At 36.9% G+C, this 16,991-nt stretch overlaps 1 protein-coding gene across 4 annotated transcripts in view; it reads left to right on the plus strand.

Moving 5' to 3' along the window:
• The window catches only part of TOPBP1 (DNA topoisomerase II binding protein 1), a 61,698-nt gene that overhangs the window by 34,531 nt on the left and 10,176 nt on the right, over positions 1–16,991 (plus strand). For all 4 annotated transcript variants that reach the window (XM_006936405.5, XM_006936406.4, XM_006936407.3 and 1 more), the window contains 10 exons: positions 28–143; positions 4,221–4,344; positions 5,179–5,325; positions 5,444–5,546; positions 7,492–7,684; positions 9,462–9,682; positions 10,490–10,656; positions 10,898–11,009; positions 14,325–14,488; positions 15,495–15,632. In XM_006936405.5, the coding sequence (XP_006936467.1) occupies positions 28–143; positions 4,221–4,344; positions 5,179–5,325; positions 5,444–5,546; positions 7,492–7,684; positions 9,462–9,682; positions 10,490–10,656; positions 10,898–11,009; positions 14,325–14,488; positions 15,495–15,632 (1,485 nt within the window). The remainder of the gene's footprint in view (positions 1–27; positions 144–4,220; positions 4,345–5,178; positions 5,326–5,443; positions 5,547–7,491; positions 7,685–9,461; positions 9,683–10,489; positions 10,657–10,897; positions 11,010–14,324; positions 14,489–15,494; positions 15,633–16,991) is intronic.

The following is a 16,991-nucleotide window of genomic DNA, read 5'->3' on the forward strand; positions in this document are numbered from 1 at the left end:
GGTTGATCAGTTTTATTTTCTTTCCAGGAACAGGAAGAAGCTCCAAAGCCACTTCACAAGGTAGTGGTATGTGTTAGTAAGAAACTCAGTAAGAAGCAGAGTGAGCTGAATGGGATTGCAGCCTCTCTAGGAGCCGATTACAGGTAGTTGACACATCTTTCTGTTTGGTACTGTTATTGTCTAAATTTATAGGAAAACCTAAAGTTATTGTGAGCATCCACAAAGGAACATTTATCTTGCCTTTTCCTGTATTGTATTGTCTACAGTCTCCAGTTGATTTTTAATTTACTACATCCTTGAAAAATACCCTCTTCCATATCAATTCACTTTGATATGTGTATTTCATAGGGTGTAATGCACAAATATTTGAGGACCTATTTTGTGCCACTCACTATTCTAGAAACTTGGGTTCCATGAATTATGAATACAGTCTAGAAGAATCCTTGTCTTTAAGGAGTTTATAATCTAATAATACAGTTAATGAGATGAGGTCTGAGATTAAGCATATTTTTAGTAGTGATTTTCAGAGTAGAGCCCTGTGAGTAGTGCTAAAGTATTGCTACACTCCTGAATTAAAGTGGTCTTTTTTTAAGGATGTTTTGATTTCTGTTCATTGTTACTACTTTGGAGACCTGGGTTATCAGATCTGCCCCTCCTCCTGACAGCCAGGCTAGAGACAGGTCTCTAGCACAGATGGTGCGTGTGCCAGGGATCAAGAGGCCCTGGCCTATGCCAGGCAGTCCTGGGTTGATCGTACTCCACTGTCTGCAGTGCTAGCTTTCTTGATCACTTGTATCCAACCTTTTGTGGCAGCATAATGATTGGCTCTTCAAGTAATAGACAGTTGGAGAAATATGTTTGGCTTCATCTTCCCTTTGGTAAGTCTTGTTTTAGTTAGTTTTCTGATAGATTAGATTGGGAGAATATAAAAATAAAAAGTATCTGGGATAGTTATAAGCGTCTTAATGTATTTAATGTATCTGTTGTAGAAAAGAAAAGCTGTTTACTTGTAATTATTATTTGTATTACCTGTTTCATATGTTACTATATAATCTTAACGACTGTATAATTACATGTTACAGTATTCATCTTACCTTTTACCAATTGCTGAGTTCTTAGCATGAGCCAAGCTTTGTCTCATTTCATTCTCACAAAAGTCCTATGAGGGTGTATATATTTGTCAAAATTGAATGCTTTCTTTATTCTCTTTGGATGTGGACCTGATATAAGATGTAGAAGGAACCTATAGGACTTGTGTTTTAATAAGACTTAAAATGCCAGTCCTCTCAGTGTGAAAAATAGAATCTATTGCTGAAATTCCTAAAAAAGATATAACTGATTTAAAGTTTGCATTAAATCTATTCCTGAAAGATTTCTCAGACTTGGTGATAAAAGAGAGGGAAGAACACTTTAACATGTAGAGTTTACAGTACTTGATCCGTTCTCAAATAAAACTGTCCTAGAAGTTCCCATCCATCAGCTAGAACAGAACATCCTGAAGAGGTTATGACACTGCCTACCACTTCCTACAGTTTAAACATCTAGACCAGATCTCCTCAGCATGTCATAGCATTACCTCTACTAAATGGATTTCACAAATATAACTTAACTGCTTTTGTAATTTTATTTTTTTATGTTTATTTTTTGAGAGAGAGATAGAGCGTGAACAGGGGAGGAGCACAGAGAGAGGGAGACAGAATCCGAAGCAGGCTCCAGGTTCTGAACTGTTAGCACAGAGCCCAACGCGGGGCTCAAACCCACAAACTGTGAGATCATGACCTGAGCCAAAGTCAGACACTTAACCAACTGAACGCCAGGTGCCCCAACTACTTTTGTAATTTTAAAAACTAAGTCATCAGAAGGCACGTAATCATAGGATATATATTTAATATGTAAATGCCTGTGCCTGATGACACTAGAAGAAAACAGAGTATTCTTATGTTTGCATACATATGTAAAATCACTTCAAACGCTATAGCCACAAGGCTGAAACCAATGTAGAGACTCTGATACCATGAGCACCATTTCTGTTGGTAACAGGACTTTACCAAGAGTTGTTCACAGTTTGACAAAGTTACAAATTAATCAAAGTACAGTCCTCCATCAATTACTTAGTTGGATGTTTGGTATATTAGTGTATATTAAAAATGCAAAAACAAAACACTTGGGCTTGTAAGTAAAACAGGCTTCTAGACTCATCTAATTATAAACAAACTTTTTTTTTTTACATCTGTGAATTTGTGTCAAGACATTAGAAAATCATGTAAGACATGGGATAATTGTATATATAATTATACTTCAGGATTTCTAGCATCCCTCGACTTTACTGAATGCCAGTAGCACCCTCCATCATATAAACACATTATTGTAACAACCAAAATCACTCTTACAAATCTACACAATAGCTTGTAAAGTAACAATTTTGCTGAAAGCACTGATCTAGACCAGAGGGTGGAACACAGCGTGCCTGTTAGTTTACCTATTATCTGTGGCTGCTTTCATACAAGGCAAGAGTTGAGTAGTTGGAAAAAGAGATTTTCGCTGCAAAGCCTAAAATAATTATCATCTGGCCTTTTAAGAAAAACTTTTTGGGGCACCTGGGTGGCTCAGTCTGTTGTGTCTGACTCTTGATCTCAGCTCTGGTCTTGATCTCAGGGTTGTGAGTTGAAGCCCCGTGTTGGGCTCCATGCTGGGTGTTAAGCCTACTTTAAAAAAAAAAAAAAAAAAAAAAGTTTTCTAATCCCTGGTCTAAACCATTTATAACCATTGAGAGTCTGTCCTTGAAGGATCTCCGAGGACTAAAACCCATAGTTTCTATATTATCACAGTGAGTAATGAAGCAAGATGACTCAGGCAAAAACATTCTTCTATTTTTAAAATTATTTTTATGATTTATTTACATTTGTATTATTTTCCCTAACATCAGAAATAGGAACAACCATTAGAAAGACTAACAACTCGCAGTGCCTGGGTGGCTCAGTCAGTTAATTGTCCAACTCTTGATCTCAGCTCAGGTCTTTATCTCACTGACAGCACACAGCCTGCTTGGGATCTCTCTCCCTCTCTTTTCTCTCTGCCTCTCACTGGGCATAAAGCCTACTTAAAAAAAGAAAGACTAACAACTAAATTAGGCAAGGTGTTCTTTACTATTATTTTTAAGGAAACACAATAGAGTAAGAAATAGAGGTGTTTATAATATAATTTAGAAGGAAATATGCCTTAATTAATTTGACTATTTAAAAACCCTAAAGATAATTTTTTTAAATGTTTGCTTACTTTGGGAGAGGGCACACACATGAGAGAGAGTGTGGCGCAAGCAGGGGAGGGAGAGACCGAGAATCCCAAGCAGGCTGCATGTTCATGGAGCTGTCACAACTGTGGGATCATGACCTGGGCTAAAATCAAGAGTCAGATGCTTAACCAGGGATATTTCTTAGTTAGGAAATGGAAAGTATGTTAAGTGTCCATAAAGAGAAAACTCTATTTAACTTTGGTGATTTTATGCAGAAATATAATTTTACTTTCTCTTTGGCTTTTACTTGATCTTTTGAAGGATGGCACATATTTTACAATTTTTAGATTACTTTCCTAGATCAGGAAACTGTTACGTGGGAAGAGTCAGGAGATTGTAGCATTATGTATTAGTTAATATGGGTTTTGAAGTCAAAACTACCACTTACTGAATATCCTAAAACATGTTACTTAATTGTGTCCTTTAGTTTTCTTATCTGTACAGTTTTAATATAATAATATATAATAATACCAGCGTGTTAGGATTGTTGCGAGGAATGGCTGAGATAATGTTGTTTCAAGTACATAGTTTATTACAGGGCATAGAGCAAATGTACAGTGACCAGTGACCTCCAACAAACAGAGGACAGATTGGATGTTTTGCCTATTTTATTGATTTGAAAATACCTTTATTGTTACTATAAAGTGATACTCGTTGTAAAAAGAAAATTTAAACAATTCGGAAAAGTATAAAGAAGGAAGTAATACTTTTAAAGACTATCTTTCCTGGTATCTCTCTGTATTTACATACCTAGTGTGTGTAAAATTTGACCCCCCCAACCCCCCAAGAAAAGCCCGTCATTTAATGTCCATGTTTACTCCAGATCTTAGAAGTTTTTTGAAGGTAAATATATTCATAGAGAGTAATGATCGTCTTAAATTTATTTAGCTATTTCTCTTAGTTATTTGTTAAAATTTGGTTGTTTCAGATGGAGTTTTGATGAAACGGTGACTCATTTCATTTATCAAGGCCGACCAAATGACACTAACCGAGAATATAAATCTATAAAAGAAAAAGGAGTACACATTGTTTCAGAGCACTGGCTTTTAGAAGTAAGCAATACTTTTTTTTTCCTTTTCTATTAAATGAGAATGTATATAAACATTTCCAGACATAAGCTAGTTTCCACATATGTAAACAAGTTTGATAACCTTAGTTAACAGTGCACATTTCATTTCTTTGGCATTAAAAACTTAAGATCTTTAGTCCCTAAATACTTAAACAAGTCTTTTCTTTTCTTTTCTTTTTTTTTTTTTTTTTTTTTTTTAAGCATTTATTTATTTTTGAGAGAGAGAGTGAGAGAGCATGAGCAGGGGAGGGGCAGAAAGAGAGGGAGACACAGAATCTGAAGCAGGCTCCAGACTCTGAGCCGTCAGCACAGAGCCCAATGTGGGAGGACTCGAACCCATGAACTGAGGTGAAGTCAGATGCTTAACCAACTGAGCCACTAGGCGACCCCATACTTAACAAGTCTTTAATGGATACTCTTTCTGACTTCTCTGATTCTTGTCGCTAATAAAAATGATGTGAAATAAAATGTTCTAAAAATTTAAGGCGAATTAATTTGGCACACCAGTGCAGTTTAGAACTGTGTTTTCTAGAATTTTTCTCTGTTTCTGGGTATTCCCAGGAATAGGATTGATACCTTGGCAAAAGCACAGGAATGAAATATGTTTTGTTCTTTAGTGTATATGACATTAAACAGTGAGAATAATTTTTCGTTTGTATGGTGGAATGTTTCAGTGTCACCTACTTTTCAAAACTTTAATTATGTAAACTTTTGCCATCTTAGACCATAATGGATTGGTTGTCCTTATTCTGCTTAACATCATTTATTCATTAAGATGTTTTTCAGCCCTGTTTTAAAGCCTGCCATTGTATTGCAGTGTGCCCAAGAGTATAAGCATCTTCCTGAATCTCTTTATCCACATACTTATAATCCCAAAATGAGCTTGGATATCAGTACAGTGCAAGATGGCAGACTCTGTAATAGTCGACTACTCTCAGCTGATTCAGCAACAAAGGATGATGAGGTAGATGATATGGATGACGCATTTACCCCCTCCTTAAGCTGAATGCATAATCTTATAGTGCTGTGAAACCAAATGTAATGACTTGTTTTGAGAAATTATAATTCTTCTCCTTGAATAGCCAGATCATTTGCCTGTAGAAGAAAATGACATAGACAATATGACCACCAGTAATAAAGAATTAGTAACATCAAATGGAGATGGAAGGAATGATTCTAAAGGAGGTAAAATATTTTAAGTTACAAAAAACATTTTTTTACAAATCTCTATCTTTCATACAGAATGCTTCCTTTGTTTTCTATGTTGCTAAATACAAGCAAAGCATATATTTGAGGATTGATTTGAGGTTATATGCCAATCATTAAGTAATAATTTGCAAAGCTTTAAGTGATTTGTAAGTGTCCAAACTTGTGAAATCTGTGGAACAAGTTATTTTAGAGTTAGCGTGATACAGCCCTATTCTGTTAAAGGTAGGTGGAATTGGTGGTTTTGTAAAAATTTATTCTTCAGTTCAGTTTTCAGTAACTTCCAAAAAGCTTTATTATATATGTGGTATATTTTAATATATTCACATGGTTTAAAGGTATGGAAGGAGGCATGAAGTTTCTCCCTGCCTTCCAGTGTTTTTAGTTTCTTATGTATCCTAGAGCTGTGTTATGCATATACAATCATAAATACATATGTTCTCTCCTGCACTTTTTTCTTAATATTAATTTTTTGGGAGAGCATAAGTGGAGGAGGGGCAGAGAGAGGGGGACAGAGGATCCAAAGTGGGCTCTGTGCTGATAAGCTGACAGCAGCAATCCCGATGTGGGGCTCCAACTCACAAACCATAAGATCATGACCTGAGCCAAAGTTGGACACTCAACTGACTATAAGCCACTCAGGTGCCCCACTCCTTCTGCACTTTTAAAAAAGTGTATAAATGGTGGACATAACTATATATGCTATTTTATACATTCATCTTTATCTTTTTGCTTAATAGTTCAACTTTTGGAGTGTTTCATATTAGTACATGAGGAGCTTCTTTGGTCTCTCTCTGTATCTTTTTCTTTTTTTTTTTTTGTAACTGTATAGTATTGATTGTGTTGACCAAGAAGAGGCTACAAAGCAACCAAAAGCAATTATTTGGGATTTTCAGGATTGCAGTCCAGGAGATAGAGTCCATTGAAACTCGTCATTGCAAGCGGGGAGTACAGGCTTATAAAGGCAGAAACAGCAAGGTTATATAACTTGCTTTGGAAGAAATATAATTGGGGCTGTCAGAGTTTAAATCGACTATCTAATACAAGATTGTTACTTAGCTAACAGATGATAACCTTTATTTGAGTCCAAAATAGAAGGATATGTACTAAGAGGTGGTGGAGTTTGTGGTTGACAAGCTGCAATTGACAGAAGTTAAAAGCTCATAGTGTTCCTGAGAATTGAAACAGGAGACTTTGCATAGCCTTACGTCCTTTGTCCTTTGACTCTGTTTTGAGTGACTCTCTTAGCAATGCTTCCATTTTGAATCTTCTTTCACATTTCTATGAATGACCATTTAGCCAGTCCCTTTTATGGGCATGCAGGCTATTTCTAATTTCTTGCTATTACAAAGAGTACAGCAGCAAATAACTATCTGTAGATGTCCTCTTTTTAATGGATTAATATTTTCTATTTTCCTTACTCATCTTACCCTATTGGAGCTTTCCTTATGACTTACCTATTTAGTTATTTAGTTAGTCCCACTCAGTTCATTCCAGAAATGTTTATTTAGGATCTATTTCTGTGTTTACAAGGAAACCAAAGATATATGTATATATTGTGGTCTGTTTTTAAGGACCAAGGGGTAGAAATCACACACATTAATTATGGATGCACCTCAGAGCATAGTACATAACACAAGAGGGTCAGAAGCAGACAGGGAGTTCTACAAAAGGGAGAATCACTGCAGGTCTTAGCAGGATGTCTTGGAAGGGCTTTTTTGATTTTTTCATATACGGTCCTTCTGGTAAGGACGGCCTAAGGTTCTGCAGTATTCATAGTCTTGTTCATTACTGTCGCCTGTAGTAAGCAATAAATGTCAAGTTAATAAATCTGTGTTCAAATATAGACAAAATAGTTAATGTGAATGAGATGTGATAAAAAAGAGAAACTTACCTTAATTGGTGTATTTGCGTGTGTTTCAAGCTCTGACACAGACATTGGAGATGAGAGAGAACTTTCAGAAGCAGCTGCAGGAGATCATGTCTGCGACGTCAATAGTGAAACCCCAAGGGCAGAGGGCTTCCCTTTCAAGAAGTGGTTGTAACAGCACTTCTTCAACCCCTGATAGCAGTCGCTCTGCCCGCAGTGGGCGAAGTAGAGTCCTGGAGGCACTGAGGTATGTACCTGTCACTGGTGGCAGACAGGAGCAAGTAGGTGACTCAACAGAAAGGTAGCTCCTTATTTGGGTTTCTACTTGCTCAGTTCCATAAGTTAAGCCTCATTCTCCATTTTTTTTTTTTTTCCAGCAAAGCAGAAGTTTAGAATAACAAGAACAGAACAGGAAAAAGGGTTATAGTACTGGGCCTTACTTAGCCCAATCTATATACATATATTATATGCAGATACTATACTGGTCGTAGACTTTTCTCTCTTCCATTACTTCCTAGCTTTTCCTCCTTCCCTCTGTTGTTCCAAGCAGTTGTAGAATTCTTACTTTGGGGTAAGAGGCAGACAAAGGTTTGTTCCATACCAAGCAACTGCTTCACATTGAGGCATGATTAATATTTTTTATTACCAGGGCTCCTGGTGGCTCAGTCAGTTAAGCATCCAACTTTGGCTCAGGTCATGATCTCACGGCTCATGAGTTCAAGCCCTGCATCAGGCTCTGTGCTGACAGCTCAGAGCCTGGAGCCTTCTTTGGATTCTGTGTCTCCCTCTCTCTGCCCCTCCCCTGCTTGCACTCTGTGGCTCGCTCTCTCTGTCTCTCTCTCTCTCTGTCTCTCTCTGTCTCTCTCTCTCTCTCTCTCTCTCAAAAAGCGTCATTTGAAATGGATTCAGTGGATAGTTCTGTCATGTTGGTATTAAATAATAATCGTTCTAAACATTGTAATATAGAGAGAGAAATTTAAATTCTTTTAGAACCACATTCATTTTGTATTCTCTTTACAAATTTACCTTCTAGAAAAGGTGATTACAGATCTCAGTGTGATATGACAAGTTCAGTCACATAACTTCATCTTTTTCCTGATAGAAGGATCTCTAATTGTATGATGACTGTTAGCGGACTTCTATCTTGAACTGATTGATTGAACTATGCATCTGTCTTAAACTACCTGTATATTTCATGAGGCCAATTCTATATCTGCATACTGAGTAAACGTGACTTTTTGTCTAATATACTTCAGATGATGTTTTGTCATTACAGAGAGCCTAAATCTTGTGCCAAGTCAGAGTAAATAGGTATACTCAGAATAAGGCTATCTGCCTTGTATTTGAGGCAAATGAACTCTCTGGGCTAAATTATTTTTGTTAAGATTCCATTTACATACATTGGAAGATTTAATATTTAGAAGGAAAACAGTTGGAATTATATTTACCGTCTAGTGGAATTATTATAATTATGACATAAAACATGCTTCACTCTAGTTCAGTATATGACTGATCTAAGACTCTGGGACATTCGGTTACCAAGAGCCAAAAGCACCTTCTTTTAAGGCAGCTTTTATAGGGTCTTTCCTGTGTAATTATAGTTCTTATTATTTCAAGTGATAAAAATACAACTGCTGGTAAGCAAAGTAACTGGTTTTCTAAACATTACCGTGTTTCCCTAAGCCTGTATAATTAAGAAAAATTCCATTTTCAAATGTAGCAATCATTTTAGAATTTTGAAAACAATTTCTTGACAGTAAACTTTCCCTTTTAAAGTTTTAAATATATGGACATTCAGTCGAAATAGATATTTTCTTTTCTAACTAAAACAGTAAGTTTTAGAAAGAAATATTTTTAAAAGAAAAAATTTCCCCAAGTTCATTTATTCCATATTTTCAGGTGCTTACTGTGTGCTAGATGGTGGGCATACAAAGGTGAGCCTCAAATTGCAGTCTTATGGAATTTATGAGTGTAGATTTTGTCGTGCCTATCTGTTTATTAAAATTGTCACTTTTACTCCGTAGGCAGTCTCGTCAAACAGTACCTGATGTCAACACGGAGCCCTCCCAGAATGAACAGATCATTTGGGATGACCCAACAGCCAGGGAGGAGAGAGCACGGCTTGCCAGCAATCTGCAGTGGCCTAGTTGTCCCACACAGTATTCTGAGCTTCAGGTTGACGTTAAAAAATTGGAGGATTCTCCTTTCCGGGAGCCTTTACATGACGCAGAAACTGCTGAACAGGGTAATGAGAGGAAATCTATTCATTTGTTTGCGTGAAGTACACATTGACTTCTTAAAAATAGATAAGCACATTGTGGTTCTCTGAATGACACATGCAAACAAAAAACTTACTATTTTTGATTTTAGTAAGAGACAAAAAATAATTATAAATTGAGATAATTTATCAGTAAATTGAATAACATATTTTGGTTCTTAAATTTGGAAATTGAAGATTGGGCAGTGTTTTCCAGACATAGTTTTTCAGTATTGTTCTTTCTCTCCTTCTCATCCTTTGTACATTTGTGTCATTAAAGTTTGGACTTTGCCCAGTTACTTTATTTTCATTTAAATCTTCTAAATTGAGCCAGCAGGTACCTATATCTGTTCTTTGAATTTGTATGTGTTTCTTTCTGAATTCTCCTATTTTTTCCCTTGGGCTCCACCTTGAAGACAAAATGATTCCTGTCTTTCATTTTTGGTCATTTTTTCTCCCCCTTTTTCTCATATTGCATGACTCTATCTCTACACTAAATAGATTTTCTCCAATTGTAGCTTTTGCTGTCATTTTACAAATTTGGGTTCCATTTTACTGATGAAAGCTTGGTATTTAAAGAAAGGGTTGGGAGAATCCCGCAGATAACCTATTTGCCTTTTTAAAAAGCTAATTAATTGCACTTATTTATAAGCTCTAGAGGTAGGCTACTTTTACGTGTATATTCCAGAGTTTGTGTTTAATTTCATCTTGGTTAAGACAGATGAGACTATTTGCCTGAATTTGTTCTTAGTCATATTTGGGTAACATCACACTGCAGCATTTTATTGCCCTCAGCTGTCTGTGATTCCGGAAACATGTGTGTAACTGAAGCCCCAAAACACCCAATCTCTGAAGAACTGGAAACACCAATTAAAGACAGCCACCTGATCCCTACACCTCAAGCCCCCAGTATTGCCTTCCCCCTGGCCAACCCACCGGTGGCTCCACACCCTAGAGAAAAGGTTAGTTTATCCTAAGTATGATGATATGCCCTTTTGATATTGCTATTGTGTTGCATTAAAAATTTATTGATAACAGTATCAGGAGTTCACAGATATTGAAAACTGCATTTCTTTGCATTGTATCATTATTTCTGTAGTTGATAAACCGGAAGACTAAGTAAAGTGTCACTGAGAAAGAATCATATAGCTGATAACCTTTTTAGTGTTAATTTTTTTCTAAAATAAAACTCTTCCATTTCAGACTATAACAATAGAGGAAACTCATGAAGACCTAAAAAAACAGTACATATTTCAGTTGTCATCTCTGAATCCTCAAGAACGTATTGATTATTGTCATCTGATTGAAAAACTAGGTACAAGTATTTTACTTAAGTCAAAAATGCAACCTTACTTGGAAACTAGTGTAGTTGATATCATTTGTAAGGTGTAGAAATTGAGATTAAAAACATTGGAGCGGGGGTGCCTGGATGGCTCAGTCAGTAGAGCATGCAAGTCTTGATCTCGGGGTTGTGAGTTCAAGCCCCATATTGGGTGTGGATCCTACTTGCAAAATAAAATTTAAAAAGATGGGTAACTTGTCTAAGGCTGTATGTATTGAGTCAGCATTAGAACTTTGATTTTATAAAGGTCTAAATAAATCTGAAGTCACTGGGTTATAGCATGTAAATATTTAAAGTTTATTTAGATTGAAACCAACCATCAAAATGATTTAAGAATGTCTTGTGCTGCTTTGAGCTTTTTGTTCATTGGTGAAATCATTGCAATTGTAGGTTTAAAATAACACTAAAGGTATTGAAGGTTGAAGGTAGAGTAATACCCAGAGAGGAACAACCTCTTCTGTAACATTCCACTATATATGTCAGGCTGTTGAAGGTAGAGTAATACCCAGAGAGGAACAACCTCTTCTGTAACATTCCACTATATATGTCAGGCTGTCCACCTGATGTCATTCTGGAAGCAGCATACTAGGAAGGTAACCTGGTGCTCTTTAGCAGTACTGTCCAACCTAAAGAGAACATAAGCCACATATGTAATTTTAAACTTTCCGGAAGCCACATTTTAAAAAGTAAAAAACAAGTGAAATTAATTTTAAACATATATTTTATTTAACCTAGTGAACTCAAAATCTTATATTCAACACATAATCAATATAAAATACCAATGATATTTTCCTTACTAAGTTCGTGAAATCTGAGGTATATTTTACACTTCTAGCACCTCTCAATTTGGACCAGCTATGCTTCAAGTGTTTGATAACCACATGTGGCTGGTGCCTACTCTGTTGGACAAAGCAGCTGTACAGGGTTAGGGAAAGTATAGGAAGAGAACTTAATCTGACAGCTTGGTATTGAGAAAACATTAAGATATAATGGTTGTTTTAGGGGCACCTGGGTGGCTCAGTTTGTTAGGCATCCACCCTTAGCTCAGGTCATGATACCGTGGTTAGGGAGTTTGAGCCCTGTGTCAGGCTCTGCTGACAGCTCAGAGCCTGGAGCCTGCTTCAGATTCTGTGTCTCCCTCTCTCTCCACCCCTCCCCCACTCATGCTCTTTCTCTCTTCTCTCAAAAATAAACATTAAAAAAAAAACTTTTAAAAGAAGAAATGGTTGTTTTAGTAATGGCCCTGAGTTATCAAGAAAGTATTAAATGTTATTTAGTGCTGTCCTTTTGAGAATGTGGAAAACCATGATTTTTTTTAAGGTTTCTGTCAAATACTGGGGCACTTGGGTGGCTCAGTCAGTTGAGTGTCTGACTTTGGCTCAGGTCAGGATCTCACCATTTGTGAATTTAAGCTCCACATCAGGCTTGCAGCTGTCAGCTAAGAGCCCGCTTCGGATCGTCTGTCCCCATCTCTCTGCCCCTCCCCCCCACTTTGAAAAATAAACATTAAAAATTTTTTAAAAATTTCTGTCAAATACAGTCATACAGTTGCAAAGCTGTATTTCTTGGAAACTGGACTCATGCGGAACAGTTTCTCGGTTACCTGCTAAATCAGATAGAGTTGTAAGTCACAATTGTTAAGCTTTACGTAGAGGTCCCAAAATGAAAGAAGCTGTTTCAGGTGTCCATCTCCTGTATTTTGTTCCATCTCTGTAAACTGTGGACAAGAGTAGTATCAACTAGCAGAGCATTTTCTAGAAGAGGACAGAGAAAAGAGGCAGATGAGGACAGACTGTACTGGAATTGAGTCTGAATAGAAAGTTTTTGATACTAGAATGCAGAGAGACCATATTATAAATGAAGCGTGGCCAGCTGATACACATGAGTCAGTATATTGTGTTGTCTGGGTTACAGCATGAATTTGTTATATAGGATTAGATCCTGTTACAATGTGGAATTTTCACCTTACTGTTCTTTTGTCACTCTGATAGTGGGTGAGTTACTGTGTATCTGTGTCATCATGGGTAGATTGCAGATAACAATAGTCACCTACTTTCATAGAGTTGTGGGAATTAAAGGAGTTCATAATCTGGAGCACTCTGAATAGTCCCTGGCATATAATAAGTGCTCAAACAGTATTGCTGCCATTATTAGACTCCTCTGTAAAGCATGAGTAGAATTTGAATGTTTTGTTGAATTCTCACGAAGTCCTTAAAACAACTCTGCCTAACCAGTAATCTCACTTCTGAAGTATAAATCAAAAGCCATGCTTTACATATGCTTACGCCACCTTCTTTCCTCTAAGTCAGGCTTCATACATTTGTATGAGAAGAGGGTCAGCCCCCACCTGCTGCTTCATCTCTGTTTACCTATTGAGTGTGTTTTCCTCCCAAGCTTCTATGTTGTTGGGCTACTGACCTTATTTCCACCCACAGAAAATTTTCTTCTGCTTTTAGTCTGTAGAAGCCCCTTTTTGACTTCTGTCTCCCTGGTTACGCATATTCAGTGCTTGAAAACTGCAAAAGTGGTTGAGACTTGAGATACCAGCAGTAGTATATGGCCTCTGTTTATATTCTGTTTCTTTTTATATCTTAATTGTAACCAAGTGTGGACAAACTGGAAAGTTTGAACAAGGAAATGTATTGAGATAGCAAAGAACTTTTGTTAATTATATTATATCTGATAATGGCATTGTGGCTGTATAAGAAAATTACCATGTACTTTAAATTTTTTTTAATGTTTATTTTTGAGAGCAAGCGAGCACGTGAGTGGGCGTAGGGGAGGGGCAGAGGGGGAGACACAGAATCCGAAGCAGACTCCAGGCTCTCGGCTGTCTGCACAGAGTCCAATGTGGGGCTCGAACCCACGAACCGTGAGATGATGACCTGAGCCAAGGTCTGACGCTTACTGAGCCACCCAGGCACCCCTGAAAATTGCCATGTACTTTAGAAATGCATACTGACTGGACAGGGATAGAGTAACACAGTGTCTGGAATTTACTTTAAAATAGTTAAGCCAGAAAGGAGGTAGACTGAAGTGGCATAGCAGGATTTTGATAATTTTAGAAGCCAGGTGGCCAGTGTGTGAGTGTTCATTTTACTGTGTTGCTTTCATATTTTGAAGTTTCATAAAAAAATATTACTTTATAAAAATGTATGTGAAATGAAATAATTTTCAGTCAAGGTTTTTTTTTTTTATTTAGTGTATTTTGTAAATTCTGTGCAGAGTTGACATGTTTTTTTCCTAGGAAAAGTTAAGAATTCCAATAAAGTATCCATTTTTCTCTAGGTGGACTAGTAATAGAGAAGCAGTGCTTTGATCCCAGTTGTACACACATTGTTGTGGGACATCCACTTCGAAACGAGAAGTATTTAGCTTCATTGGCAGCTGGGAAGTGGGTGCTTCATCGCTCCTACCTGGAAGCATCCAGGACTGCTGGGCACTTCGTGCCGGTGTGTATTCAAATTAACATGAAGAATCATGTTTCTTTAAAAGTAAATTTCTTAACAATTGATTCCAGTACTTCCACTGACCATTCATATAATTGAAATAACTAAATGTGACAAATTAGATTATACCAATTTTATAAGGCCCACAGTAACAAAACAAAAAAATGTATAGAGATCACAAACCAGACTCTTAGTGATATCAATTTTAATTTGGAAGTGGGCCTTTTTTTTTTTCTTTTTTTTTTTTTTTTTTTAAATTTTTTTTTTTTCAACGTTTATTTATTTTTGGGACAGAGAGAGACAGAGCATGAACAGGCGAGAGGCAGAGAGGGAGGGAGACACAGAATCGGAAACAGGCTCCAGGCTCTGAGCCATCAGCCCAGAGCCCGACGCGGGGCTCGAACTCACGGACCGCGAGATCGTGACCTGGCTGAAGTCGGACGCTTAACCGACTGCGCCACCCAGGCGCCCCCTTTTTTTTCTTACTGGAACAACATTAGAAAATTTCAAGATTATCTCGTTATAAGCTTTTATCTTTACTGCCAGTCCATTAAATACTAAGTTGTGTGAGATATTTTGGTTCCTAACTAACCATCACAGTAATACCTACCATGTAGTTTTTTGAAGTTTTCAATCAACATCCCTTAGGGATCTGATTTCTGTAGACAGGTAATCAAGCTGTTAATACATGTGTCCACTGAGAACATGTCCTTCTGTGAGGTTCATCTTACAGTAGATGAAACCAAATAATCTATGTTTATCAATTACTAAGGTATAGTTATCTGTGTCTCTTAGAAACGTATGCAGTATTTTTCTGGTTTCTAATTAAAATCCCGGTATATGAATCGAAATTCACGTACATTTCCTTCTCTCTGTTCAAAAACCGATGCTTATTTTGTGCTCTGTATTTATAACAATTGAGTGTATAGCTTTTAACTCTTACTAGATCATGGACTCCTTAAGGACATACTGTAGGACAACTCCAAAGTGTGTTGTACTGATTGTCTAGGAAGAAGACTACGAATGGGGAAGTAGTTCCATACTTGACGTTTTGACTGGAATCACTGTACAGCAACGAAGACTAGCACTTGCAGCAATGAGATGGAGAAAAAAAATCCAGCAAAGACAAGAATCGGGCATTGTTGAGGTATTAACATATATATAGTTATGTACGTTATTTGAATGGCATTCAGGAATTGTAGATTGAATTCAGGAAGCCTGTATACACACTCTGGGTGGGGCGGAAGAATACATCTTTATTTCTACTAACATCTAATTGAAAGCATTTCCTTTCATTATAGAAGTCTGGGTAACAAATCCCAACGCTATTAACAGTACCAGTGATTTTACCCCAACAAAAATGAAGATATTTTTGCTTTGCATTATATTGCAAGTATCTTAAAATACTGTTTGTGTTCATCACTGTTTTTTAAGTTAATGTTTATTTTTGACAGGGGGAGAGAGAGACAGCATGTAAGTGGGGGAGGGGCAGAGGGAGACACAGAATCCAAAGCAGACTCCAGGCTCTGAGCTGTCAGCACAGAGCCCGACATGGGGCTCGAAACCACAAACTGTGAGATTGTGACCTGAGCCAAAGTTGGATGCTTAACTGACTGAACTACCCAGGTGCCCCATCATCATTTTTTTTAATTGAAATTTAGTTGATGCACAGTGTTACATTAGTTTCAGGTATGCAACATAGTGATTTGACAACTATACATTATGCTATGCTCACCAAGTATAGCTACCATCTGTCTTTACTGCTCTAAAATTTTAGTAGTTATTCAGCCATCACTAGGTCTTTTGTGCAGAAGCACATCTGTTACGTTATAAGTTTGTAAATATTTGGATAATTTTTTAAAAGATGTGGGGTTTTTTTGTAATCTTTTATATTAAAAATATTTTAGGGGCGCCTGTGTGTCTCAGTCGGTGAATCATCCGACTCTTGATTTCTGTTCAGGTCATGATCTCAGTTTGTGAGATAGAATCCCATGTCAGGTTCTGCACTTACAGCACAGAACCTGCTTGGGATATATTCCCTCCCTCTCTCTCAAAACATTTTTTAAAAATCTTTAAAAAAACAAAACAAAACAATATTTTGAAACGTTGTTCATGTGGCATGGAAATTACATTTCAATAAAGATGTTACTTTAAAATCATTATTTAAAGAGCAGGTCCATAGGTTTCACCCAACTGTCAAAGAGGTCCTGGCTTACAAAAAGGTTAGGAACCCAAGTTAGATAATCTTTTGTGTTGTATTCTGAGTTCTCTCGTTTATCCAAGCCCTTGTTAGCCTTAATTTCCCTTCTTTAGGGTAATTCCATTGGCTTCTGTTGATTGTTATTCCCTAGCTAAATATTTTGTATTTCCAATTTGTAAACATTTTCAAGAGAAATATAATGGAAGCTTCTTTAAAGAAGCTGTGCATGAAATTCTACCCTGGATTAATTATAAGAAAAAAGACTAAACAAAAGTCAATTTGCTTTGTTTTCATGTTAGCTAATCA

Source organism: Felis catus, chromosome C2, assembly GCF_018350175.1.
Source record: "Felis catus isolate Fca126 chromosome C2, F.catus_Fca126_mat1.0, whole genome shotgun sequence".
NCBI classification, from domain to species: domain Eukaryota; kingdom Metazoa; phylum Chordata; class Mammalia; order Carnivora; family Felidae; genus Felis; species Felis catus.